Here is a 27,233-nt window from a genome sequence, read left to right on the forward strand (position 1 = left end):
CCAGCAGGAGGATTTGAGGTTTCTCATCAGGTGGCAGGTAGCCTAGCGATTTTAAGAGCGTTGGGCCAGTAACTGAAAGGTTGCTGGTTCAAATCCCCGGGCTGACTAGGTGAAACATCTGTTGATGATGCCCTTGAGCAAGGCACTTAACCCTAATTGCAGGGAGGAAGCTATTTTTACCAGAAGCATGCCAGCTCCCGGCATCTGGGTCCATGTCCTGACTCCACCTACTCTCTGGGTCCATGTCCTGACTCCACCTGCTCTCTGGGTACATGTCCTGACTCCACCTGCTCTCTGGGTCCATGTCCTGACTCCACCTGCTCTCTGGGTACATGTCCTGACTCTACCTGCTCTCTGGGTACATGTCCTGACTCCACCTGCTCTCTGGGTACATGTCCTGACTCCACCTGCTCTCTGGGTACATGTCCTGACTCCACCTGCTCTCTGGGTCCATGTCCTGACTCCACCTGCTCTCTGGGTACATGTCCTGAATCCACCTGCTCTCTGGGTCCATGTCCTGACTCTACCTGCTCTCTGGGTACATGTCCTGACTCTACCTGCTCTCTGGGTCCATGTCCTGACTCCACCTGCTCTCTGGGTCCATGTCCTGACTCCACCTGCTCTCTGGGTAAATGTCCTGACTCCACCTACTCTCTGGGTCCATGTCCTGACTCCACCTGCTCTCTGGGTAAATGTCCTGACTCCACCTACTCTCTGGGTCCATGTCCTGACTCCACCTACTCTCTGGGTAAATGTCCTGACTCCACCTACTCTCTGGGTCCATGTCCTGACTCTACCTGCTCTCTGTACTCTTTCAGAGCACCTCATTTTCTCCTCACTCCACTGATTGTTTCATCCCTTTTCTAACCTTCCTCTGTTCCTTCCAACAGATACATGCAGTAGAGACACATAGGCCTAGTATGTGGAGCCGACTTAATGTTATGGTCTGTTTGAGAACCAGAGCAGAGCCGTGTGCAACGGCAGCGTCCATGGGGAGGAAGAGGAGGAGGAGGAGAGGAGGGCAGGACAGGACGGGAGTAGAGGACCGTGTGCAAACCGCGTGTGGCGCAGAGGCGAGACCGACAACAACCAGGCGCAGTCACGTAATTGAGGTGAGTGGCTGTAATAACGGACACAAATATAAACAATTAAACTGTGGAAGACATGTTTAAATAGTTCACATGTGTCGTAAGGAGTCGCAGTCTGTCTAAAGTACGACCGAAATGTAAATAAATGCAAGATGAGCTGATGTGGTTCCTTGGCTAGCTAGCTAAACACATTTTCTGACAACGCACTTTGGTCTACTGCGTCAGGCTGCGCGGGAAAGTCGCAGGATTTAATTATTTATTTGCCAGATCCAGACTTTGTCTCGAAAGATATCTGCAAATGTATTGACCTCGCAATTTGAAATGATTTTATAAAACGCATATCGTCTTTGTTTTGGTGTTGCTTACCTAGTTAGCTTGTTAGCTAGCGTAGATAGATTCAGAGGTATCAAAGACAGTAGTGTCTAAACACCATGAAACATCGCGATAGCTTGTTAGCTAGCGTAGATAGATTCAGTGGTATCAAAGACAGTACAGTTTCTAAACACCATGAAACATCGCGAGACTTCCGGGAACGCTTGCCAAGTAGACCAGGCTGGGGTTTGAGAAGTGAACAATTATTCCTTAGTTAATTTTCCCCAAATCTAAAGGCACAACCTAGATTCGAGCCAATGTTATGGACTGTTGCCTGCGACCCAATATTATGGACTGTTGATTACATTTTGTAGTTCAGTTGGTAGAGCATGGCGCTTGCAACGCCAGGGTTGTGGGTTCGTTTCCCACGGGGGGCCAGTATGAAAAAGGTATGAAAAATGTAAATGACTAAAAATGTAAATGTAAAATGTATTGCAGCTGCCTTCTTGGGCAGGCTTCACTTGCAAAATAGACTCAATGGGCTACTATTATGGTATTAAAGAAAGTCATTACACAACCATATTAACTGAGAACATATATTATCAATTCAAGAGAATAAGCCATTTAATTAGGCGACCAGTTCAGGAGTGGGGCGTAATAAATGATCAGACTCAGAACATGACATCAAAACCAGTCCAATAATGTTAATGAACAGTAACACATACCAGTGTTTAAAATAGAAAACACAACAATCATTAGGATTTCGTAATCAGCCATTACCATGTGAATAGTTTCACAACCTTAGTTTTTTTTAAAGGTGTACGTTTCTAACCAGTTCAATAAAATGTCAAATAAAAGTCCGAATTAATTAACATACTGAACAATAACTCATTTACCTGTTTTATTTATTGTGTGTGGCCTATCAGTGGGAAAACGGGGTGTTTCTTCAGTTTGATCAGTTTATTGAAGTCTGGGGTGATGGTTGACAGGGCATCTCAGAGGTCATGCTGGCTGTCCAGTTTGTTTCTGCTTTTAATTTTAAGCACGGCCATAGCAGAGAAGCCACTTCCACACAGATAGGTAGTGCTGAACGGTAGCATGATTCTGATTGGGTGACAGGTGAGAGCAGGATACTCTCCCACTACGCTGCACCAGAACTTTGGCAGTGTCATTTCCGGGAAGTGCATGCTCAGTCTGCGATCACATGACAGCTCCACCAGTTGATCCTCTTCGTTGCTTGGCAACGTGTCGCTTCCCATCTCCACTCGAAAGGGGTCCGGTATCCAGTCGTCTTGTCTCCTGTTCTCCTCTGGGAAGTGGTCGCAAAACTTCCCCTGCAGCTTAATAAGATGTTGCTTAACGTTTTTTTTTCAGTGTGTCGCCGTGCGCTTTGTTGATCAGATTCTGAATCTCGAAATCAGCATTGGGAAAATATGTCAATCCTCCCGTTAGAAACATGATTTGGCCAAACGGTAAGCTTTGGCCCCGGTCCCTTTCTTTGACACATTGACAATGACGAGACAGCCTACAGGGAGGAGGTTGATTTGGCCAAACGGTAAGCTTCATCTTGAAGGTATCCTCTTTGTCCCTCTGTTCAAATCAATTGTGCCCCGGTCCCTTTCTTTGACACATTGTGCCCCGGTCCCTTTCTTTGACACATTGTGCCCCGGTCCCTTTCTTTGACACATTGTGCCCCAGTCCCTTTCTTTGACACATTGACTGCGTGGAGGTGAGGGCTCAGGCTCCCTGTTCACCCATGACTGCGTGGCCAAGCACGCCTCCAACTCAATCATCAAGTTTGCAGACGACACAACAGTAGTAGGCTTGATTACCAACAATGACGAGACGGCCTACAGGGAGGAGGTGAGGGCTCTGGGAGTGTGGTGCCAGGAAAATAACCTCTCACTCAACGTCAACAGAACAAAGGAGATGATCGTGGACTTCAGGAAACAGCAGAAGGTGCACCCCCCCCTATCCACATCGACAGGACCACAGTGAAGGTGGAAAGATTCAAGTTCCTTGGCGTACACATCACTGACAAACTGAAATAGTCCACCCACACAGACAGTGTGGTGAAGAAGGCGCAACAGAGCCTCTTCGACCTCAGGAGGCTGAAGAAATTTGTCTTGGCACCTAAAACCCTCACAAACATTTACAGATGCACAATTGAGAGTGTCCTGTCGGGCTGGATCACCGCCTGGTACGGCAATTGCACCGCCCGCAACCGCAGGGCTCTCCAGAGGGTGGTGCGGTCTGCCGAACGCATTACCGGGGGCAAACTACCGCACGTGTCAGCAGCAATAAGCCTAACGCCTAACGTTGGGTAAAGTCAGCAACAATAAGCGGTGCACGCCTGTGGGTAGCGGTAACGTTGGGTAAAGTCAGCAACAATAAGCGGTGCACGCCTGTGTGTAGCGGTAACGTTGGGTAAAGTCAGCAACAATAAGCGGTGCACGCCTGTGTGTAGCGGTAACGTTGGGTAAAGTCAGGAACAATAAGCAGTGCACGCCTGTGTGTAGCGGTAACGTTGGGTAAAGTCAGGAACAATAAGCGGTGCACGCCTGTGTGTAGCGGTAACGTTGGGTAAAGTCAGCAACAGTAAGCGGTGCACGCCTGTGTGTAGCGGTAACGTTGGGTAAAGTCCGCAACAATAAGCGGTGCACGCCTGTGTGTAGCGGTAACGTTGGGTAAAGTCAGCAACAATAAGCGGTGCACGCCTGTGGGTAGCGGTAACGTTGGGTAAAGTCCGCAACAATAAGCGGTGCATGCCTGTGGGTAGCGGTAACATTGGGTAAATTCAGGAACAATAAGCGGTGCATGCCTGTGGGTAGCGGTAACATTGGGTAAAGTCAGGAACAATAAGCGGTGCATGCCTGTGGGTAGCGGTAACGTTGGGTAAAGTCAGGAACAATAAGCGGTGCATGCCTGTGGGTAGCGGTAACATTGGGTAAATTCAGGAACAATAAGCGGTGCATGCCTGTGGGTAGCGGTAACGTTGGGTAAAGTCAGGAACAATAAGCGGTGCATGCCTGTGGGTAGCGGTAACGTTGGGTAAAGTCAGGAACAATAAGCGGTGCATGCCTGTGGGTAGCGGTAACGTTGGGTAAAGTCAGGAACAATAAGCGGTGCATGCCTGTGGGTAGCGGTAACGTTGGGTAAAGTCAGGAACAATAAGCGGTGCATGCCTGTGGGTAGCGGTAACGTTGGGTAAAGTCAGCAACTATCCTTTAGAAGTGTAAGTTTAGGTGCGGCGGTTACCTTTCAAAATAATAATATCATTTTTTTATATGTTCTTGCACAAGTCCTGCGACCCCTTAAAATCCTCCCGCGACCCCCAGACCCCTTGACTTTTTCCTGATTTTGTTACGTTACAGCCTTAATCTAAAATGGATTAAATTGTGTTTTCCCCTCATCAATCTACACACAACACCCCATAATGACAAAGTAAAAACAGGTTTTTAGACATTTTAGCTAATTTTATAAAAAATTATATACAGAAATGTCACATTTACATAACTATTCAGACCCTTTACTCAGTACTTTGAAGCACCTTTTGTAGCGATTACAGCCTCGACTCGTCTTGAGTATGACGCTACAAGCTTGGCACACCTGTATTTAGGGAGTTTCTCCCATTCTTCTCTGCAGATCCACTCAAGATCTGTCAGCCTAGATGAGGAGCGTCGCAGCATAGCTATTTTCAATGTAAATAGTCCGGGTGGCCATTTGTTTAATTGTTCAGCAGTCTTATAGCTTGGGTGTAGAAGCTGTTAAGGAGCCTTTTGGACCTAGACTTGGCGCTCCGGTACCGCTTGCCGTGCGGTAGCAGAGAGAACAGTCTATGACTAGGGTGGCTGGAGTCTTTGACAATTTTTGAGGGCCTTCCTCTAACACCGCCTGGTATAGAGGTCCTGGATGGCAGGAAGCTTGGCCCCAGTGATGTACTGGGCCGTACGCACTACCCTCTGTAGCGCCTTACAGTCGGATGCCGAGCAGTTGCCATACCAGGCAGTGATGAAACCGGTCAGGATGCTCTCGATGGTGCAGCTGTATAACGTTTTGAGGATCTGGGGACCCATGCCAAATATTTTCAGTCTCCTGAGGGGAAATAGGCTTTGTGCCCTCTTCACGACTGTTTTAGTGTGTTTGGACCATGATAGTTTGTTGGTGATATGGACACCAAGGAACTTGAAGCTCTCAACCTGCTCCACTACAACCAGGCTGTCTCATCGTTGTCGGTGATCAGGCCTACCGTCGTGAGCAAACTTAATGATGGTGTTGGAGTCGTGCTTGGCCACGCAGTCGTGCGTGAACAGGGAGTATAGGAGGGGACTAAGCACGCACCCCTGAGTGGCCCTGGTGTTGAGGATCAGCGTTTCAGATGTTGTTGCCTACCCTTACCACCTGGGGGTGGCCCGTCAGGAAGTCCAGGATCCAGTTGCAGAAGGAGGTGTTTAGTCCCAGGGTCCTTAGCTTAGTGATGAGCATTGTGTGCACTATGGCATTGAACGCTGAGCTGTAGTCAATTAATAGCATTCTCACATAGGTGTTCCTTTTCTCCAGGTGGGAAAGGGCAGTGTGGAGTGTGATTGAGGTTGCGTCATCTGTTGGGGCGGTATGCGAATTGGAGTGGGTCTAGGGTTTCCGGGATGGTGGTGTTGATGTGAGCCATGACCAGCCTTTCAAAGCACTTCATAGCTACCAACGTGAGTGCTACGGGGCGGTAGTCATTTAGGCAGGTTACCTTTGCATTTTTGGTTACAGGGACTATGGTGGTCTGCTTGAAAAATGTGGGTATTACAGACTCTGTCAGGGAGAGGTTGAAAATGTCAGTGAAGACACTTGCCAGTTGGTCCACGCATGCTCTGAGTACACGTTCTGGTAATCCGTCTGGCCCCGCGGCCTTTTGAATGTTGACCTGTTTAAAGGTCTTGCTCACATCGGCTACGGAGAGCGTGATCACACAGTCATCCGGAACGGCTGGTGCTCTCATGCATGCTTCAGTGTTGTTTGCCTCGACGCTGTCACGGTTTCGGCCGAGGCTGCTCCTCCTCCTGGTTCGGGAAGGCATCGGCGGTCGTCGTCCCCGGAGTACTAGCTGCCACCGATCTATGTTTCATGTTCGTTTGGTTTGGTCTTGATGTTGTACACCTGTGTCTAGTTAGTCCTCATTAGTGTTCTATTTAAGTCTCGTTGGGTGTGTCTGTGTTTGTGTGTGATTATTTTCTGTCGTGTGTTGTGCTTGTATTTTCGCTCGGTTGAGCTTCACTCCACTGTGTTGGAGCGTTTACGCACATGTTTAGTGCGCCTTTTGTTTGTGTCGCCTTCGTGCGTAGTTTCGCCTTCGGGCAAGTTTTGTTCGTATTTTCCTTGTTGGAATTTGAACTAAAGTCTTTTGGACTATACTTCGGTGTCCTGCGCTTGATTCCACCACTACACCCACCTACAGCATTCCTGACAGACGCGAGCATAAAAGGCATTTAGCTCGTCCGGTAGGCTCGCATCAATGGGCAGCTCGCGGCTGGGTCCGTAATAGTTTGCAAGCCCTGCCACATCCGACGAGAGTCAGAGCCAGTGTAGTACGATTGTGCCTTTTACTGAGGAGTGGCTTACGTCTGGCCACTCTACCGTAAAGGCCTGATTTGGTGGAGTGCTGCAGAGATGGTTGTTCTTCTGGAACGTTCTCCCATCTCCACAGAGGAACTCTAGAGCTCTGTCAGAATGACCATCAGATTATTGGTCACCTCCCTGACCAAGGCCCTTCTCCCCCAATTGCTAAGTTTGGCCGTGCTGCGAGCTCTAGGAAGAGTCTTGGTGGTTCCAAACTTTTTCCATTTAAGAATGATGGAGGCCACTGTGAAATGTTTTGGTACCCTTCCCTAGATCTGTGCCTCCACACAATCCTGCCTCGGAGCTCTACGGACCATTCCTTCGATCTCATGGCTTGGTTTTTGCTCTGACATGCACTGTCAACTGTGGGACCTTAAATAGACAGGTGTGTGCCTTTCCAAATCATGTCCAATCAATTGAATTTACCACAGGTGGACTCCAATCAAGTTGTAGAAACATCTCAAGGATGATCAATGGAAACAGGATGCACCTGAGCTCAATTTCGAGTCTAATAGCAAAGGGTCTGAATACTTATGTAAATAAGGTATTTCTGTTTTTTACATTTGCAAAAGTTCAAAAAACCTGTTTTTCACTTTTTCATTATGGGGTATTGTGTGTAGATTGAGGGAAAATTATTTTATTGAATCAATTTTAGAATAAGGCTGTAACAAAAGGTGGAGAAGGGGTATGAATACTGTGTGCTTTTTTTCCATTTTGTTTTATATTTGCGCCCATCTCAGTGAACTAATCCATTGCGGAGGCCTAGACTAAAAGCCAATTTATGCTTGATTCGAAAATGTGGTCGGAGGCTCCATGTGGAGGGTGTGACGCAATTGCGGAGCCTCCAGAGGCATGCAGAGGCCAAATCGAGCTCTGCATCGCCATGTGCCTCCCAAATTTTGTAACAATGCGGAGGGCTCTGTATAGCGCCGCGTTGACGGTAGGTGGGAGCGGTACATCCTGTATAAACACAAACTCACTTCCTTGACAACAACAGCTCTGCACTGCAAAGCGCAAGAAGTATGAATGCCCTGACTTCTGCTGAGGCCATATCACCATAAATGCTGCATGGCCGATGCAGATGTCGGATTGACCATGCGCCCAGATGCACAATGCACTTCTCCCTCCCGCCAATTTGTGCACATTCATTGTTTCATAACTTAATATTAAGGAAGTCTCAAGGTTTTGCTCGCCTGAGGTAGAATATCTAATGATAAGCTGTAGACCACACTATTTACCAAGAGAGTTTTCATCTATATTTTTCGTAGCTGTCTATTTACCACCACAAACCGATGCTGGCACTAAGACCGCACTCAATGAGCTGTATATGGCCACAAGCAAACAGGAAAACGCTCATCCAGAGGCGCTCCTAGTGGCCGTGGACTTTAATGCAGGGAAACTTAAATCAGTTTTACCAAATTTCTACCAGCATTTTATATGTGCAACCAGAGGAAAATAAACTCTAGACCACCTTTACTCCACACACAGAGACCCTTACAAAGCTCTCCCTCGCCCTCCATTTGGCAAATCTGACCATAACTCTATCCTCCTGATTCCTGCTTTCAAGCAAAAACTAAAGCAGGAAGCACCAGTGACTCGCTCAATACGGATGTGGTCAGATGACGCAGATGCTAAGCTACAGGACTGTTTTGCTAGCACAGACTGGAATATGTTCCGGGATTCTTCCAATGGCATTGAGGAGTACACCACATCAGTCACTGGCTTCATCAATAAGTGCATTGATGACGTCGTCCCCACAGTGATCGTGTCCCCACAGTGACCGTACGTACATACCCCAACCAGAAGCGATGAATTCACAGGCAACATCCGCACTGAGCTAAAGGGTAGAGCTGCCGCTTTCAAGGAGCGGGACTCTAACCTGGACGCTTATAAGAAATCCCGCTATGCCCTCAGACGAACCATCAAACAGGCAAAGCATCAATACAGGACTAAGATTGAATCCTATTACACTGGCTCTGATGCTTGTCGGATGTGGCAGGGCTTGCAAACTATTACAGACTAGAAAGGGAAGCACAGCTGCGAGCTGCCCAGTGACACGAGCCTACCAGATGAGCCAAATGACTTCTATGCGTGCTTCGAGGCAAGCAACACTGAAGCATGCATGAGAGCACCAGCTGTTCCGGACGACTGTGATCACGCTCTCCGTAGCAGCTGTGAGTAAGACCTTTAAACAGGTCAACATTCACAAGGCCAGGACGTGTACTCCGAGCATGCGTTGACCAACTGGCAAGTGTCTTCACTGACATTTTCAACCTGTCCCTGACTGTCTGTAATACCAACATGTAACCTGCCTAAATGACTACTGACCCGTAGCACTCACGTCTGTAGCCATGAAGTGCTTTGAAAGGCTGGTCATGGCTCACATCAACACCATTATCCCAGAAACCCTAGACCCACTCCAGTTTGCATAATGCAATCTCTATTGCACGCCACACTGCCCTTTTCCACCTGGACAAGAGGTGGAACAATTTTGTCTAAGACTCCAGCCACCCTGGTGATAGACTTATCTCTACTACCACATGGCAAGTGGTACCGAAGCGCAAAGTCTAGTTCCAAAAGGCTTCTTAACAGCTTCTACCCCCAAGCCAGAAGACTCCTGAACAGCTAATCATGGCTACCCGGACTTCATCTCATATGTATATACTGTATTAATGAAATGGCTATTTGGATTCTACAAATGTTTTCCCGCTGCTGTTTATTATCTTTACCTCTATTACCTGGACTAACCTGTACCCCCTGTATATAGCCTCGTTATTACCTGGACTAACCTGTACCCCCCCCTGTATATAGCCTCGTTATTACCTGGACTAACCTGTACCCCCTGTATATAGCCTCGTTATTACCTGGACTAACCTGTACCCCCCCTGTATATAGCCTCGTTATTACCTGGACTAACCTGTACCCCCTGTATATAGCCTCGTTATTACCTGGACTAACCTGTGCCCCCTGTATATAGCCACGTTACTACCTGGACTAACCTGTACCCCCTGTATATAGCCTCGTTATTACCTGGACTAACCTGTAACCCCCTGTATATAGCCTCATTACTACCTGGACTAACCTGTACCCCCTGTATATAGCCTCGTTATTACCTGGACTAACCTGTACCCCCCCCCTGTATATAGCCTCGTTATTACCTGGACTAACCTGTACCCCCCCTGTATATAGCCTCGTTATTACCTGGACTAACCTGTACCCCCCCCTGTATATAGCCTGATTACTACCTGGACTAACCTGTACCCCCTGTATATAGCCTCGTTATTACCTGGACTAACCTGTACCCCCTGTATATAGCCTCGTTATTACCTGGACTAACCTGTACCCCCTGTATATAGCCTCGTTATTACCTGGACTAACCTGTACCCCCTGTATATAGCCTCGTTATTACCTGGACTAACCTGTACCCCCTGTATATAGCCTCGTTATTACCTGGACTAACCTGTACCCCCTGTATATAGCCTCGTTATTACCTGGACTAACCTGTACCCCCTGTATATAGCCTCGTTATTACCTGGACTAACCTGTACCCCCTGTATATAGCCTCGTTATTACCTGGACTAACCTGTACCCCCTGTATATAGCCTCGTTATTACCTGGACTAACCTGTACCCCCTGTATATAGCCTCGTTATTACCTGGACTAACCTTTACCCCCTGTATATAGCCTCGTTATTACCTGGACTAACCTGTACCCCCTGTATATAGCCTCGTTATTACCTGGACTAACCTGTACCCCCTGTATATAGCCTCGTTATTACCTGGACTAACCTGTACCCCCCCTGTATATAGCCTCGTTATTACCTGGACTAACCTGTACCCCCCCTGTATATAGCCTCGTTATTACCTGGACTAACCTGTACCCCCCCTGTATATAGCCTCGTTATTACCTGGACTAACCTGTACCCCCTGTATATAGCCTCGTTATTACCTGGACTAACCTGTACCCCCTGTATATAGCCTCGTTATTACCTGGACTAACCTGTACCCCCTGTATATAGCCTCGTTATTACCTGGACTAACCTGTACCCCCCCTGTATATAGCCTCGTTATTACCTGGACTAACCTGTACCCCCTGTATATAGCCTCGTTATTACCTGGACTAACCTGTACCCCCTGTATATAGCCTCGTTATTACCTGGACTAACCTGTACCCCCCCTGTGTATAGCCTCGTTATTACCTGGACTAACCTGTACCCCCTGTATATAGCCTCGTTATTACCTGGACTAACCTGTACCCCCTGTATATAGCCTCGTTATTACCTGGACTAACCTGTACCCCCCCTGTATATAGCCTCGTTATTACCTGGACTAACCTGTACCCCCTGTATATAGCCTCATTATTACCTGGACTAACCTGTACCCCCTGTATATAGCCTCGTTATTACCTGGACTAACCTGTACCCCCTGTATATAGCCTCGTTATTACCTGGACTAACCTGTACCCCCTGTATATAGCCGCGTTATTACCTGGACTAACCTGTACCCCCTGTATATAGCCTCGTTACTACCTGGACTAACCTGTACCCCCTGTATATAGCCTCGTTTTTACCTGGACTAACCTGTACCCCCTGTATATAGCCTCATTACTACCTGGACTAACCTGTACCCCCCATATAGCCTCATTACTACCTGGACTAACCTGTACCCCCTGTATATAGCCTCATTATTACCTGGACTAACCTGTACCCCCTGTATATAGCCTCGTTATTACCTGGACTAACCTGTACCCCCACACATTGACTCTGTACCGGCACTCCCTGTATATAGCCTCGTTATTACCTGGACTAACCTGTACCCCCACACATTGACTCGGTACCAGTACCCCCTGTATATAGCCTCGTTATTACCTGGACTAACCTGTACCCCCTGTATATAGCCTCATTATTACCTGGACTAACCTGTACCCCCTGTATATAGCCTCATTATTACCTGGACTAACCTGTACCCCCCCCATATAGCCTCATTATTACCTGGACTAACCTGTACCCCCTGTATATAGCCTCATTATTACCTGGACTAACCTGTACCCCCTGTATATAGCCTCGTTATTACCTGGACTAACCTGTACCCCCTGTATATAGCCTCATTATTACCTGGACTAACCTGTACCCCCTGTATATAGCCTCATTATTACCTGGACTAACCTGTACCCCCTGTATATAGCCTCGTTATTACCTGGACTAACCTGTACCCCCACACATTGACTCTGTACCGGCACTCCCTGTATATAGCCTCGTTATTACCTGGACTAACCTGTACCCCCACACATTGACTCTGTACCGGCACTCCCTGTATATAGCCTCGTTATTACCTGGACTAACCTGTACCCCCACACATTGACTCGGTACCAGTACCCCCTGTATATAGCCTCATTACTACCTGGACTAACCTGTACCCCCCCATATAGCCTCATTACTACCTGGACTAACCTGTACCCCCCCATATAGCCTCATTACTACCTGGACTAACCTGTACCCCCCCATATAGCCTCATTACTACCTGGACTAACCTGTACCCCCCCATATAGCCTCATTATTACCTGGACTAACCTGTACCCCCCCATATAGCCTCATTATTACCTGGACTAACCTGTACCCCCACACATTGACTCTGTACCGGCACTCCCTGTATATAGCCTCGTTATTACCTGGACTAACCTGTACCCCCCCATATAGCCTCATTATTACCTGGACTAACCTGTACCCCCACACATTGACTCTGTACCGGCACTCCCTGTATATAGCCTCGTTATTACCTGGACTAACCTGTACCCCCACACATTGACTCGGTACCAGTACCCCCTGTATATAGCCTCATTACTACCTGGACTAACCTGTACCCCCCATATAGCCTCATTACTACCTGGACTAACCTGTACCCCCACACATTGACTCTGTACCGGTACCCCCCCATATAGCCTCATTATTACCATGACTAACCTGTACCCCCGCACATTGACTCTGTACTCCCTGTATATAGCCTCATTATTACCTGGACTAACCTGTACCCCCACACATTGACTCTGTACTCCCTGTATATAGCCTCATTATTACCTGGACTAACCTGTACCCCCACACATTGACTCTGTACTCCCTGTATATAGCCTCATTATTACCTGGACTAACCTGTACCCCCACACATTGACTTTTTTACTTCAGTTTATTTAGTAAATACTTTCTTAACACTTATTTTTCTTAACTACGTTGTTGGTTAAGGGCTTGTAAGTAAGCATTTCACTGGAAGGTCTACACCTGTTGTATTCGGCGCATGTGGCAAATAAAATGTGATTTGATTTGCATGTTATAGTGTATATCTATTCCCCATTACATCACCAATAGTACATTTACCGTTAATTCCTATAATTTCTAATCTACAAGGTTATGTTCATTTTATTTTAATGCATTCAATATTATTATTCCAGTCTTCCCGTTCTCATTGTCGGAGTGGACACATTGTTTGCAGAGTGCAAAACCTATGCTACACTTGTGATAAACAAGTTTTGCTTTATTTAATTATATGTATGAGTTTTGTCAATTTAGTCATTGTCTTTTGTTTGGAACGCTCCTGTCAATGTTGAGTAAGGACGCGCACCTGATTACGCATAGAAGTAGTCCTATAAAATAGGTTTCCTACCTGGCCTGCGCTCAAATGTAGACTTATAAATGTGTCCATTTGGGGATCTGATAGTATTTTTGATTGGCTTAACGCACCACTACTAATGACCTGTGGAGCTTCTCAAAGCAATGTTTTCTTCACCTCAAACAGCAAGCAAACAAACTCGGTTTTTATATCCATTGAGAATTACAATAGTTCCTCAATGTATTTGAAAAATCTTTCCAGCTCTCTCCCTTTCGATAACCACTCAGTGTGAAAGGGGAAAATGTAATGCTCAGATCCAGTGGAAACGTCATAAAATAGGCTTCTTATCAGTGTTTGACTTGGACTGAAATAGGTTCCGGTTCTCATTTTGAGTGCTGGTACTGTTTTATATTTAGGTGCAGGAGCTCCACAATACTGTTGAGCTGATATTCTATAAGAGGAACAGGAGCTCAAGCCAACAGCTGTGTCTGTCCCGAGCTCACTGGCGCAGGAAACTCTGAGGGCCCAGAATATTTTATGCAATGTTTCAAGTTAATTGCAGACAGGCCATGTGATTTATAGGATATTTATTTTTATCAAGATATTGTCTACCTGCAGGCTGCAATTATTTTTTTTGTGCCTTTTATGTAGGCTATTTTTACATAGTTGGCAATGGCAATAGAATTTACTTTTCAGGTTTATATTATTTGGAAATAATTTTGATTAACCACATTATGAGATATGAAGACGTTATTATAAATTAAACTTTCACAAATCTGCATATGAAAACCATAACTGGCACGCAGATCGGTAGAAATGGTAAGATAAATTGGCAGAAAGGTTGCCTATTCCTTGTGTATCCTATTACTGGCAACTTCAGGAAAGTAATGCCACATTCTGCGAAAGCCAGCAGGATGCACAGTATTGCACTACTTTGCTTTATCTTGGCCAGGTCGCAGTTGTAAATGAGAACCTGTTCTCAACTGGCTTACCTGGTTAAATAAAGGTGAAATAAAAAAATAAAATAAAAGAGGGAGGAGAATAGTTGGGTCAGGTTAAGGTTTTTTCTTCTGGTTATCTAGATCTCTCGCTCCCTCTTGAGGCATCAAACCGTAAGCTTAACACAATGCATATAGTTGATTTTATTAAAACACATAGGGTGTGTCTATATTTGGCAAAAAATACACCTTTTAAATATTTAGAGCAATCGATTGGTCAAAACAACAGACGACTTTCGGTCGACCAAGATTTTGTTTAATCGGGGACAGCCCTAGACTGTATGTGTCTGGCTGTATTAGGGCTGACTGTATGTGTCTGTTTCCTCAGGTTGTAGGAACTAGTGGAGATGAATAGTAATGAGTGTTATGGATGCGGACGTACCGGCCACTGGATCAAGAACTGTCCGAATGCCGGGCGGGGACGAGGCAAGGGCCGCGGGAGGGGGAAAGGTAAGGTACTGACTACATTACAGGGTAGTGATCAATAGACCGGGAAAGGTAAGGTACTGACTACATTACAGGGTAGTGATCAATAGACAGGGGAAAGGTAAGGTACTGACTACATTACAGGGTAGTGATCAATAGACAGGGGAAAGGTAAGGTACTGACTACATTACAGGGTAGTGATCAATAGACAGGGAAAGGTAAGGTACTGACTACATTACAGGGTAGTGATCAATAGACAGGGAAAGGTAAGGTACTGACTACATTACAGGGTAGTGATCAATAGACAGGGGAAAGGTAAGGTACTGACTACAGTACAGGGTAGTGATCAATAGACAGGGAAAGGTAAGGTACTGACTACATTACAGGGTAGTGATCAATAGACAGGGAAAGGTAAGGTACTGACTACATTACAGGGTAGTGATCAATAGACAGGGAAAGGTAAGGTACTGACTACATTACAGGGTAGTGATCAATAGACAGGGAAAGGTAAGGTACTGACTACATTACAGGGTAGTGATCAATAGACAGGGGAAAGGTAAGGTACTGACTACATTACAGGGTAGTGATCAATAGACAGGGGAAAGGTAAGGTACTGACTACATTACAGGGTAGTGATCAATAGACAGGGAAAGGTAAGGTACTGACTACATTACAGGGTAGTGATCAATAAACAGTCAACAACCAGTCAGATGTGCAGCCAGACTTATTAGCCACTCCTTTTTCCCCGTCTCTTTCAACCAGACAGTTTTTCAATTCCTCATCAATCCATGGAGCCTTAACAGGTCTAACAGTCAGTTTCTTAACAGGTACAGTAGAAGTCGGAAGTTTACATACACTTATGTTGGAGTCATTAAAACTCGTTTTTCAACCACTCCAGAATTTCTTGTTAACAAACTATAGTTTTGGCAAGTCGGTTAGGACATCTACTTTTTGCATGACACAAGTAATTTTTCCAACAATTGTTTACAGACAGATTATTTCACTTATAATTTACTGTATCACAATTCCAGTGGATCAGAAGATTACATATACTAAGTTGACTGTGCCTTTTAAACAGCTTTGAAAATTCCAGAAAATGATGTCATGGCTTTAGAAGCTTCTGATAGGCTAATTTACATAATTTGAGTCAATTGGAGGTGTACCTGTGGATGTATTTCAAGGCCTACCTTCAAACTCAGTGCCTCTTTGCTTGACATCATGGGAAAATCAAAAGAAATCAGCCAAGACCTCAGAAAAAAAATTGTAGACCTCCACAAGTCTGGTTCATCCTTGAGAGCAATTTCCAAACACCTGAAGGTACCACGTTCATCTGTACAAACAATCGTATGCAAGTATAAACACCATGGGACCACGCAGCCGTCATACCGCTCAGGAAGGAGACGCGTTCTGTCTCCTAGAGATGAGCGTACTTTGGTGCGAAAAGTGCAAATCAATCCCAGAACAACAGCAAAGGACCTTGTGAAGATGCTGGAGGAAACAGGTACAAAAGGGTATATATCCACAGTAAAACGTGTCCTATATCGACATAACCTGAAAAGCCGCTCAGCAAGGAAGAAGCCACTGCTCCAAAACCGCCATAAAAAAGCCAGACTACGGTTTGCAACTGCACATGGGGACAAAGATCATACTTTTTGGAAAAATGTCCTCTGGTCTGATGAAACAAAAATATAACTGTTTGGCCATAATGACCATTGTTATGTTTGGAGGAAAAGGGGGGTTCTTGCAAGCCGAAGAACACCATCCGTGAAGCACGGACAATGACCCCAAGCGTACTTCCAAAGTTGTAGAAAAATGGCTTAAGGACAACAAAGTCAAGGTATTGGAGTGGCCATCACAAAGCCCTGACCTCAATCCTATAGAACATTTGTGGGCAGAACTGAAAAGGCGTGTGCGAGCAAGGAGGCCTACAAACCTGACTCAGTTACATCAGCTCTGTCAGGAGGAATGGGCCAAAATTCACCCAACTTATTCTGGGAAGCTTGTGGAAGGCTCCCCGAAACGTTTGACCCAAGTTAAACAATTGAAAGACAATGCTACAAAATACTAATTGAGTGTATGTACACTTCTGACCCACTGGGAATGTGATGAAAGAAATAAAAGCTGGAATAAATCATTCTCTCTACTATTATTCTGACATTTCACATTCTTAAAATAAAGTGGTGATCCTAACTGACCTAAAACAGGGAATTTTTACTAGGATTAAATGTCAGGAATTGTGAAAAACTGAGTTTAAATGTATTTGGCTAAGGTGTATGTAAACTTCCGACTTCAACTGTACATGTTTATCAATAATTGGAAGAAGCAATTTCATAAATTCATCAAGTACAGCGTCTGGATGCTCCTTATTAAACACATCAGACCAACACATTTTTAACATCATCCACATAAAGAGTCACAGCAAAATCTTTTGTATCATCTCTTATGCACTATTTTAGCTTTTGGAACTTTGCCTTCCTGGATATAGCCACTATATTGTGATCACTGCATCCAATGGGTACGGATACAGCATTAGAACAAAGTTCTACAGTATTGGTAAAAATGTGATCAATACATGTGGATGATATTGTTCCTGTAGTGTTTGTAAACACCCTGGTAGGTTGATTAATAACCTGAACCAGATTACAGGCACTGGTTACAGTGAGAAGCTTCCTCTTGAGCGGACAGCTTGATGAAAACCGGTCAATATTCAGGTCCCCAAGAAAGTAGACCTCTCTGTTTAAATCACATACATACAGTGAGGGAAAAAAGTATTTGATCCCCTGCTGATTTTGTAAATTTGCCCACTGACAAAGACATGATCAGTCTATAATTTTATTGGTAGGTTTATTTGAACAGTGAGAGACAGAATAACAACAAAAAAATCCAGAAAAACGCATGTCAAAAATTTTATAAATTGATTTGCATTTTAATGAGGGAAGTAAGTATTTGACCCCTCTGCAAAACATGACTTAGTACTTGGTGCCAACAAGGGTTTTGCCAATCACAGAGGTCAGACGTTTCTTGTAGTTGGCCACCAGATTTGCACACATCTCAGGAGGGATTTTGTCCCACGCCTCTTTGCAGATTTTCTCCAAGTCATTAAGGTTTCGACGCTGACGTTTGGCAACTCGAACCTTCAGCTCCCTCCACAGATTTTCTATGGGATTAAGGTCTGGAGACTGGCTAGGCCACTCCAGGACCTTAATGTGCTTCTTCTTGAGCCACTCCTTTGTTGCCTTGGCCGTGTGTTTTGGGTCATTGTCATGCTGGAATACCCATCCACGACCCATTTTCAATGCCCTGGCTGAGGGAAGGAGGTTCTCACCCAAGATTTGATGGTACATGGCCCCGTCCATCGTCCCTTTGATGCGGTGAAGTTGTCCTGTCCCCTTAGCAGAAAAACACCCCCAAAGCATAATGTTTCCACCACCATTTTTGACGGTGGGGATGGTGTTCTTGGGGTCATAGGCAGCATTCCTCCTCCTCCAAACACGGCGAGTTGAGTTGTTTTTGGTCTCATCTGACCACAACACTTTCACCCAGTTCTCCTCTGAATCATTCAGATGTTCATTGGCAAACTTCAGACGGGCCTGTATACAGTGGGGAGAACAAGTATTTGATACACTGCCAATTTTGCAGGTTTTCCTACTTAGAAAGCATGTAGAGGTCTGTAATTTTTTATCATAGGTACACTTCAACTGTGAGATCCGGATCTAAAACAAGAATCCAGAAAATCACATTGTATGATTTTTAAGTAATTAATTTGCATTTTATTGCATGACATAAGTATTTGATCACCTACCAACCAGTAAGAATTCCGGCTCTCACAGACCTGTTTTTCTTTAAGAAGCCCTCCTGTTCTCCACTCATTACCTGTATGAACTGCACCTGTTTGAACTCGTTACCTGTATAAAAGACACCTGTCCACACACTCAATCAAACAGACTCCAACCTCTCCACAATGGCCAAGACCAGAGAGCTGTGTAAGGACATCAGGGATAAAATTGTAGACCTGCACAAGGCTGGGATGGGCTACAGGACAATAGGCAAGCAGCTTGGTGAGAAGGCAACAACTGTTGGCGCAACTATTAGAAAATGGAAGAAGTTCAAGATGACGGTCAATCACCCTCGGTCTGGGGCTCCATGCAAGATCTCACCTCGTGGGGCATCAATGATCATGAGGAAGGTGAGGGATCAGCCCAGAACTACATGGCAGGACCTGGTCAATGACCTGAAGAGAGCTGGGACCACAGTCTCAAAGAAAACCATTAGTAACACACTACGCCGTCATGGATTAAAATCCTGCAGCGCACGCAAGGTCCCCCTGCTCAAGCCAGCGCATGTCCAGGCCCGTCTGAAGTTTGCCAATGACCATATGGATGATCCAGAGGAGGAATGGGAGAAGGTCATGTGGTCTGATGAGACAAAAATAGAGCTTTTTGGTCTGAACTCCACTCGCTGTGTTTGGAGGAAGAAGGATGAGTACAACCCCAAGAACACCATCCCAACCGTGAAGCATGGAGGTGGAAACATCATTCTTTGGGGATGATTTTCTGCAAAGGGGACAGGACGACTGCACCGTATTGAAGGAAGGATGTATGGGGCCATGTATCGCAAGATTTTGGCCAACAACCTCCTTCCCTCAGTAAGATGGGTCGTGGCTGGGTCTTCCAGCATGACAACGACCCGAAACACACAGCCAGGGCAACTAAGGAGTGGCTCCGTAAGAAGCATCTCAAGGTCCGGGAGTGGCCTAGCCAGTCTCCAGACCTGAACCCAATAGAAAATCTTTGGAGGGAGCTGAAAGTCCGTATTGCCCAGCGACAGCCCCGAAACCTGAAGGATCTGGAGAAGGTCTGAATGGAGGAGTGGGCCAAAATCCCTGCTGCAGTGTGTGCAAACCTGGTCAAGACCTACAGGAAACGTATGGTCTCTGTAATTGCAAACAAAGGTTTCTGTACCAAATATAAAGTTGTGCTTTTCTGATGTATCAAATACTTATGTCATGCAATAAAATGCAAATTAATTACTTAAAAATCATACAATGTGATTTTCTGGATTTTTGTTTTAGATTCCGTCTCTCACAGTTGAAGTGTACCTATGATAAAAATTACAGACCTCTACATGCTTTGTAAGTAGGAAAACCTGCAAAATTGGCAGTGTATCAAATACTTGTTCTCCCCACTGTATGTGCTTTCTTGAGCAGGGGGACCTTGCGGGCGCTGCAGGATTTCAGTCCTTCACAGCGTAGTGTGTTACCAATTGTTTTCTTGGTGACTATGGTCCCAGCTGCCTTGAGATCATTGACAAGATCCTCCCGTGTAGTTCTGGGCTGATTCCTCACCGTTCTCATGATCATTGCAACTCCACGAGGTGAGATCTTGCATGGAGCCCCAGGCCGAGGGAGATTGACAGTTATTTTGTGTTTCTTCCATTTGCGAATAATCGCACCAACTGTTGTCACCTTCTCACCAAGCTGCTTGGCGATGGTCTTGTAGCCCATTCCAGCCTTGTGTAGGTCTACAATCTTGTCCCTGACATCCTTGGAGAGCTCTTTGGTCTTGGCCATGGTCGAGAGTTTGGAATCTGATTGATTGCTTCTGTGGACAGGTGTCTTTTATACAGGTAACAAGGTGAGATTAGGAGCACTCCCTTTAAGAGTGTGCTCCTAATCTCAGCTCTTTACCTGTATAAAAGACACCTGGGAGCCATAAATCTTTCTGATTGAGAGGGGGTCAAATACTTATTTCCCTCATTAAAATTGAAATCAATTTATAACATTTTTTACATGCGTTTTTCTGGATTTTTTTGTTGTTATTCTGTCTCTCACTGTTCAAATAAACCTACCATTAAAATTATAGACTGATCATTTCTTTGTCAGTGGGCAAACGTACAAAATCAGCAGGGGATCAAATACTTTTTTCCCTCTCTGTATATACAGGATGGAGTCACACATACAGTAAGGAGTCATATATACAGACAATACTTTTTCCCCTCACTGTAGATCGGTTATACACTATCAAGCATTTCACACATTATTTAGATACTGACTGTTGGCACTTGGTGGCCAATAGCAACACCCCAAAAGAAAAGGCTTTAGATGTGCCAAGTGAACCTGCAACCACAACACTTCAATAACACTTGACATAAGATCTTCTCTAAGCATTATAGGGATATGGCTCTGAATATACACTACCGTTCAAACGTTTGGGGTCACTTAGAAATGTCCTTGTTTTCGAAAGAAAAGCAATTTTTTGGTCCATTAAAATAACATCAAGTTGATCAGAAATACAGTGTAGACATTAATGTTGTAAATGGCTATTGTAGCTGAAACGGCTGATTTTTAATGGAATATCTACATAGGCGTACAGAGGCCCATTATCAGCAACCATCAGTCCTGTGTTCCAATGGCACGTTGTGTTTGCTAATCCAATTTTATCATTTTAAAAGGCTAATTGATCATTAGAAAACCCTTTTGCAATTATGTTAGCACAGCTGAAAACTGTTGTGCTGATTTAAAGAAGCAATAAAACTGGCCTTCTTGAGACTAGTTGAGTAACAAAAAACGTTCTTCTGAAACACGTCAGTCTATTCTTGTTCTGAGAAATGAAGGCTATTCATTTACATTTACATTTTTGTCATTTGGCAGACGCTCTTATCCAGAGCGACTTACAGTTAGTGAATGCATACATGTTTTTTTTTTGTTTTTTTTCATACTGGCTCCCCGTGGGAAACGAACCCACATCCCTGCCGGCCAAACCCTCCGCTGGACCAATTGTGCGCCGCCCATGGGTCTCCCTGCAACATAGCCAATTCCATGCGAGATTTGTCAAGAAACTGAAGATCTGGTACAATGCTGTGTACTACTCCCTTCACAGAACAGCACAAACTGTCTCTAACCAGAATAGAAAGAGGAGTGGGAGGCCCCGGTGCATAACTGAGCAAGAGGACAAATCCATTAGTGTCTAGTTTGAGAAACAGACGCCTCACAGGTCCTCAACTGGCAGCTTCATGAAATAGTACCTGCAAAACACCAGTCTCAATGTCAACAGTGAAGAGGCGATTCCGGGATGCTGGCCTTCCAGAGTTGCAAAGAAAAAGCAATATCTCAGACTGGCCAATAAAAAGAAAAGATTAAGATGGGCAAAATAACACAGACACTGGACAGAGGACAGAGGAAGATTGGAAAAAAGTGTTATGGACAGACGAATCGAAGTTTTGAGGTGTTCGGATCACAAAGAAGAACATTTGTGAGACGCAGACCAAATGAAAAGATGCTGGATGAGTGCTTGATGCCATCTGTCAAGCATGGTGGAGGCAATGTGATGGTCTGGGGGTGCTTTGGTGGCGGTAAAGTGGGAGATTTGTACAGGGTAAAAGGGATCTTGAAGAAGAAAGGCTATCACTCCATTTTGCAACGCCATGCCTTACCCTGTGGACGGCGCTTGATTGGAGCCAATTTCCTCCTACAACAGGACAATGACACAAAGCACAGCTCCAAACTATGCAAGAACTATTTAGGGAAGAAGCAGTCAGCTGGTATTCTGTCTATAATGGAGTAGCCAGCACAGTCACCGGATCTCAACCCTATTGAGCTGTTGTGGGAGCAGCTTGACAGTATGGTACGTAAGAAGTGCCCATCACGCCAATCCAACTTGTGGGAGGTGCTTCAGGAAGTATGGGGTGAAATCTCTTCAGATTACCTCAACAAATTGACAACTAGAATGCCAAAGGTCTGCAAGGCTGTAATTGCTGCAAATGGAGGATTCTTTGACGAAAGCAAACTTTGAAGGACACAATTATTATTTCCATTTAAAAATCATTATTTCTAACCTTGTCAATGACTACATTTCCTATGCATTTTGCTATATTTCCTATTCAAACTCATTTCATGTATGTTTTCATGGAAAACAAGGAAATGTCTAAATGACCCCAAACTTTTGAACGGTAGTGTGTGTGTGTGTGTGTGTGTGTGTGTGTGTGTGTGTGTGTGTGTACATACAGCAACACCTCCCCCATAAGCATTCCTGTCTCTTCTATAGATTTGTACATTACATTTTAGTCATTTAGCAGATGCTCTTATCCAGAGCGACTTACAGTTAGGGAGTGCATACATCATTCTTTTTTTATATATATATATATATTTTTACTGGCCCCCCGTGGGAATCGAACCCACAACCCTGGCGTTGCAAACGCCATGCTCAACCAACTGAGCTACATCCTGGACGACGCTGGGCCAATTGTGCGCCGCCCCATGGGTCTCCCGGTCACGGCCAGCTACGACAGAGCCTGGATTCAAACCAGGATCTCTAGTGGCACAGCTAACACTGCAATACAGTGCCTTAGACCACTGCGCCACTCGGGAGATTCATAGATAGATGTCCTTGTATTGCTACTGCTGTATCATCAAATGAATTATCTAAGTGAGTCTCTGAAATGGCTAATATATAAATGTTATCTGATGTTAGCAAGTTATTGATTTCATGAACCTTATTTCTAAGGCTACATATATTCACGTGCTATTTTCAGCCCTTTCCTGGGTAGCTTATCGGAGATAGGCATAATATTGAAAAGAGCAAACAAACAAAGATACATATATATATATATATATATATATATATACATACAGTGGGGAGCTCCGACAGTGCAGTAATATCTAACAAGTAATATCTAACAATTTCACAACATATACCCAATACACACAAATCTAAGTAAGGAATGGAATTTAAGAATATATACATATATGGACAAGCAATGACAGAGCGTCATGGACTAAGATACAGTAGAATAGAATAGAACGCAGTATATACATATGAGATGAGTAGTGCAAGATATGTAAACATTATTGAAGTGACTAGTGGCCATTAATTTCAATAGGCAGTAGCAGCCTCTAATGTGCTAGTGATGGCTATTTAACAGTCTGATGGCCTTGAGATAGAAGCTGTTTTTCATTCTCTCGGTCCCAGCTTTGATGCACCTGTACTGACCTCGCCTTTTGGATGATAGCGGGGTGAACAGGCAGTGGCTCGGGTGGTTGATGTCCTTGATGATCTTTTTGGCCTTCCTGTGACATCGCGTGCTGTAGGTGTCTTGGAGGGCGGGTAGTTTGCCCCCGGTAATGCGTTCGGCAGACCGCACCACCCTCTGGAGAGCCCTGCGGTTGCGGGCAGTGCAGTTGCCGTACCAGGCGGTGATACAGCCCGACAGGATGCTCTCAATTGTGCACCTGTAAAAGATTGAGGGTTTTAGGTGCCAAGCCAAATTTCTTCAGCCTCCTGAGGTTGAAGAGGCTCTGTTGCGCCTTCTTCACCACACTGTCTGCGTGGGTGGACCATTTCAGCTTGTCAGTGATGTGTACGCCAAGGAACTTGAAGCTTTCCACCTTCTCCACTGTGGTCCCGTCGATGTGGATAGGGGGGTGCACCCTCTGCTGTTTCCTGAAGTCCACGATCATCTCCTTTGTTTTGTTGACGTGGAGTGCGACGTTATTTTCCTGGCACCACACTCCCAGAGCCCTCACCTCCTCCCTGTAGGCTGTCTCGTCGTTGTTGGTAATCAAGCCTACTACTGTTGTGTCGTCTGCAAACTTGATGATTGAGTTGGAGGCGTGCTTGGCCACGAAGTCATGGGTGAACAGGGAGTACAGGAGGGGGCTGAGCATGCACCCTTGTGGGGCCCCAGTGTTGAGGATCAGCGAAGTGGAGATGTTGTTTCCTACCTTCACCACCTGGCGGCGGCCCGTCAGGAAGTCCAGGACCCAGTTTCACAGGGTGGGGTTCAGACCCAGGGTCTCAAGCTTAATGATGAGCTTGGAGGGTACTATGGTGTTGAATGCTGAGCTATAGTCAATGAACAGCATTCTTACATAGGTATTCCTCTTGTCCAGATGGGATAGGGCAGTGTGATGGCGATTGCATCGTCTGTGGATCTATTGGGGCGGTAAGCAAATTGAAGTGGGTCTAGGGTGACAGGTAAGGTAGAGGTGATAGGATCCTTGACTAGTCTGTCAAAGCACTTCATGATGACAGTGGTGAGTGCTACGGGGCGATAGTCATTTAGTTCAGTTACCTTTGCTTTCTTGGGTACAGGAACAATGGTGGCCATCTTGAAGCATGTGGTAACAGCAGACTGGGAAAGGGAGAGATTGAATATGTCCGTAAACACACCAGCCAGCTGGTCTGCGCATGCTCTGAGGACGCGGCTAGGAATGCCGTCTTGGCGGCAGCCTTGCGAGGGTTAACATGCTTAAATGTCTTACTCACATCAGCCACGGAGAAGGAGAGACCACAGTCCTTGGTAGTGGGCCTCGTCGGTGGCACTGTGTTATCCTCAAAGCGGGCGAAGGTGTTTAGCTTGTCTGGAAGCGAGACGACGGTGTCGGCGACGTGGCTGGTTTTCCTTTTGTAGTCCGTGATTGTCTGTAGACCCTGCCACATATGTCTCGTGTCTGAGCCGTTGAATTCCGACTCCACTTTGTCTCTATACTGATGTTTTGCCAGTTTAATTGCCTTGCGGAGTGAGTAGCTACACTGTTTGTATTCTGCCATATTCCCAGTCACCTTGCCATGGTTAAATGCGGTGGTTCGCGTGTTCAGTTTTGCGTGAATGCTGCCATCTATCCACGGTTTCCGGTTAGGGTAGGTTTTAATGGTCACAGTTGGCACAACATCGCCTATACACTTCCTGATAAACTCAGTCACCGTTTCAGTGTATTCGTCTAAATTATTTTCGCAAGCTACCTGGAACATATCCCAGTTCCACGTGATCAAAACAATCTTGAAGTGTGGATTCCGATTGGTCAGACCAGCGTTGAATAGTCCTTAGCACGGGTACTTCCTGTTTGAGTTTCTGCCTATAGGAAGGGAGGAGCAAAATGGAGTCATGGTCAGATTTGCTGAAAGGAGGGCAGGGGAGGGCCTTATAACCATCCCGGAAGTTCGAATAGCAATGGTCGAGGATTTTAGCGGCGCGAGTACAACAGTCGTTATGTTGATAGAACTTCGGCAGCCTGGTCCTCAAATTTGCTTTGTTAAAATCCCCAGCTACAAATGTGGTTTCCAGTTTGCATAAAGTCCAGTGAAGTTATTTGATGGCTGCCGTGGTATCGACTTGAGGGGGGATATACACGGCCGTGACTATAACCAAAGAGAATTCTCTTGGGAGATAATACGGTCGGCATTTGATTGTGAGGTATTCTAGGTCGGGTGAACAGAAAGACTTGAGTTCCCGTATGTTACTACAATTACACCATGAGTCGTTAATCATGAAACACACACCTGCGCCCTTCTGCTTCCCAGAGAGATATTTATTCCTGTCTGCGCGATGAACTGAGATCCATCTGGCTGGACCGATTTCTACAGAATATCCCCAGAGAGCGATGTTTCCGTGAAACAAAGTATGTTACAGGCCTTGATGTCTCTCTGGAAAGAAATCCTTGCCCGGACCCCGTCGAGCTTGTTAACCAGAGACTGAACATTAGCGAGTAGTATACTTGGAAGCGGTGGGTGGTGTGCGTGTCTCCTAACTCAAACCAGCAGGCCGCTCCGAATGCCTCTCCTCCGCCGGCGATGTTTTTGGTCAGCCGCTGGAATCAGTTCAATTGCCCTGGGGAGAGCAAACAAAGGATCTGCTTCGGGAAAGTCGTATTCCTGGTCGTAATGTTGGTGAGTTACCGCCGCTCTGATATTCAACAGTTTTTTCCGGCTGTATGTAATGATACAAAACACTTTCTGAGCTAATAATGTAAAAAATAATACATAAAAAAACAAAATATCGCGATGTTTCCTAAGAGCTAGTTGCGAGGCCGCCATCCTCGTCGGCGCCAGGTACAATTCAGGATAGTCCTCGTTGAGGAAGATGTACGTTCCTCTCAAGTTCTTGGCTCTTTCCAGAACAGCTACCTTGTTCTTGAACCTCAGGAACTTGACCACTATCAGCCTGGGCCTGTCACCTGGGCCGGTGGTGGGTTTTCCTGTCCTGTGGGCGCGCTCCACCTCAATCTTCTTGTGGTCCATCTTCAATTTCTCACAGATCATTTCCCTCACTTTGTCATCCGACTCCGTCCAGGTCACGTGGAGATTCTGCAATTCTGTCCACAACCATGTTATTCCGCCTTGATTGTCCTTTGAGAATCTGATTTATCCATCATTGTTGTCATGGATTCACACACAGAACTGATGTCCTCTCTGAATGACTTACAGATT

The 27,233-nt window shown here is 45.5% G+C and overlaps 1 protein-coding gene across 1 annotated transcript in view; it reads left to right on the forward strand.

Moving 5' to 3' along the window:
* The first annotated feature begins 1,023 nt into the window (after nt 1–1,023).
* Nucleotides 1,024–27,233, forward strand: part of LOC311139044 (CCHC-type zinc finger nucleic acid binding protein-like) — a 37,865-nt gene continuing 11,655 nt past the window's right edge. The window contains exons 1-2 of the mRNA XM_084173892.1: nt 1,024–1,112; nt 14,933–15,054. Of these exons, the coding sequence (XP_084030018.1) occupies nt 14,952–15,054 (103 nt within the window). The 5' untranslated portion in view covers nt 1,024–1,112; nt 14,933–14,951. The remainder of the gene's footprint in view (nt 1,113–14,932; nt 15,055–27,233) is intronic.

The sequence above is a fragment of the Coregonus lavaretus genome (genome assembly GCF_964263955.1).
Source record: "Coregonus lavaretus genome assembly, chromosome: 12".
NCBI classification, from domain to species: domain Eukaryota; kingdom Metazoa; phylum Chordata; class Actinopteri; order Salmoniformes; family Salmonidae; genus Coregonus; species Coregonus lavaretus.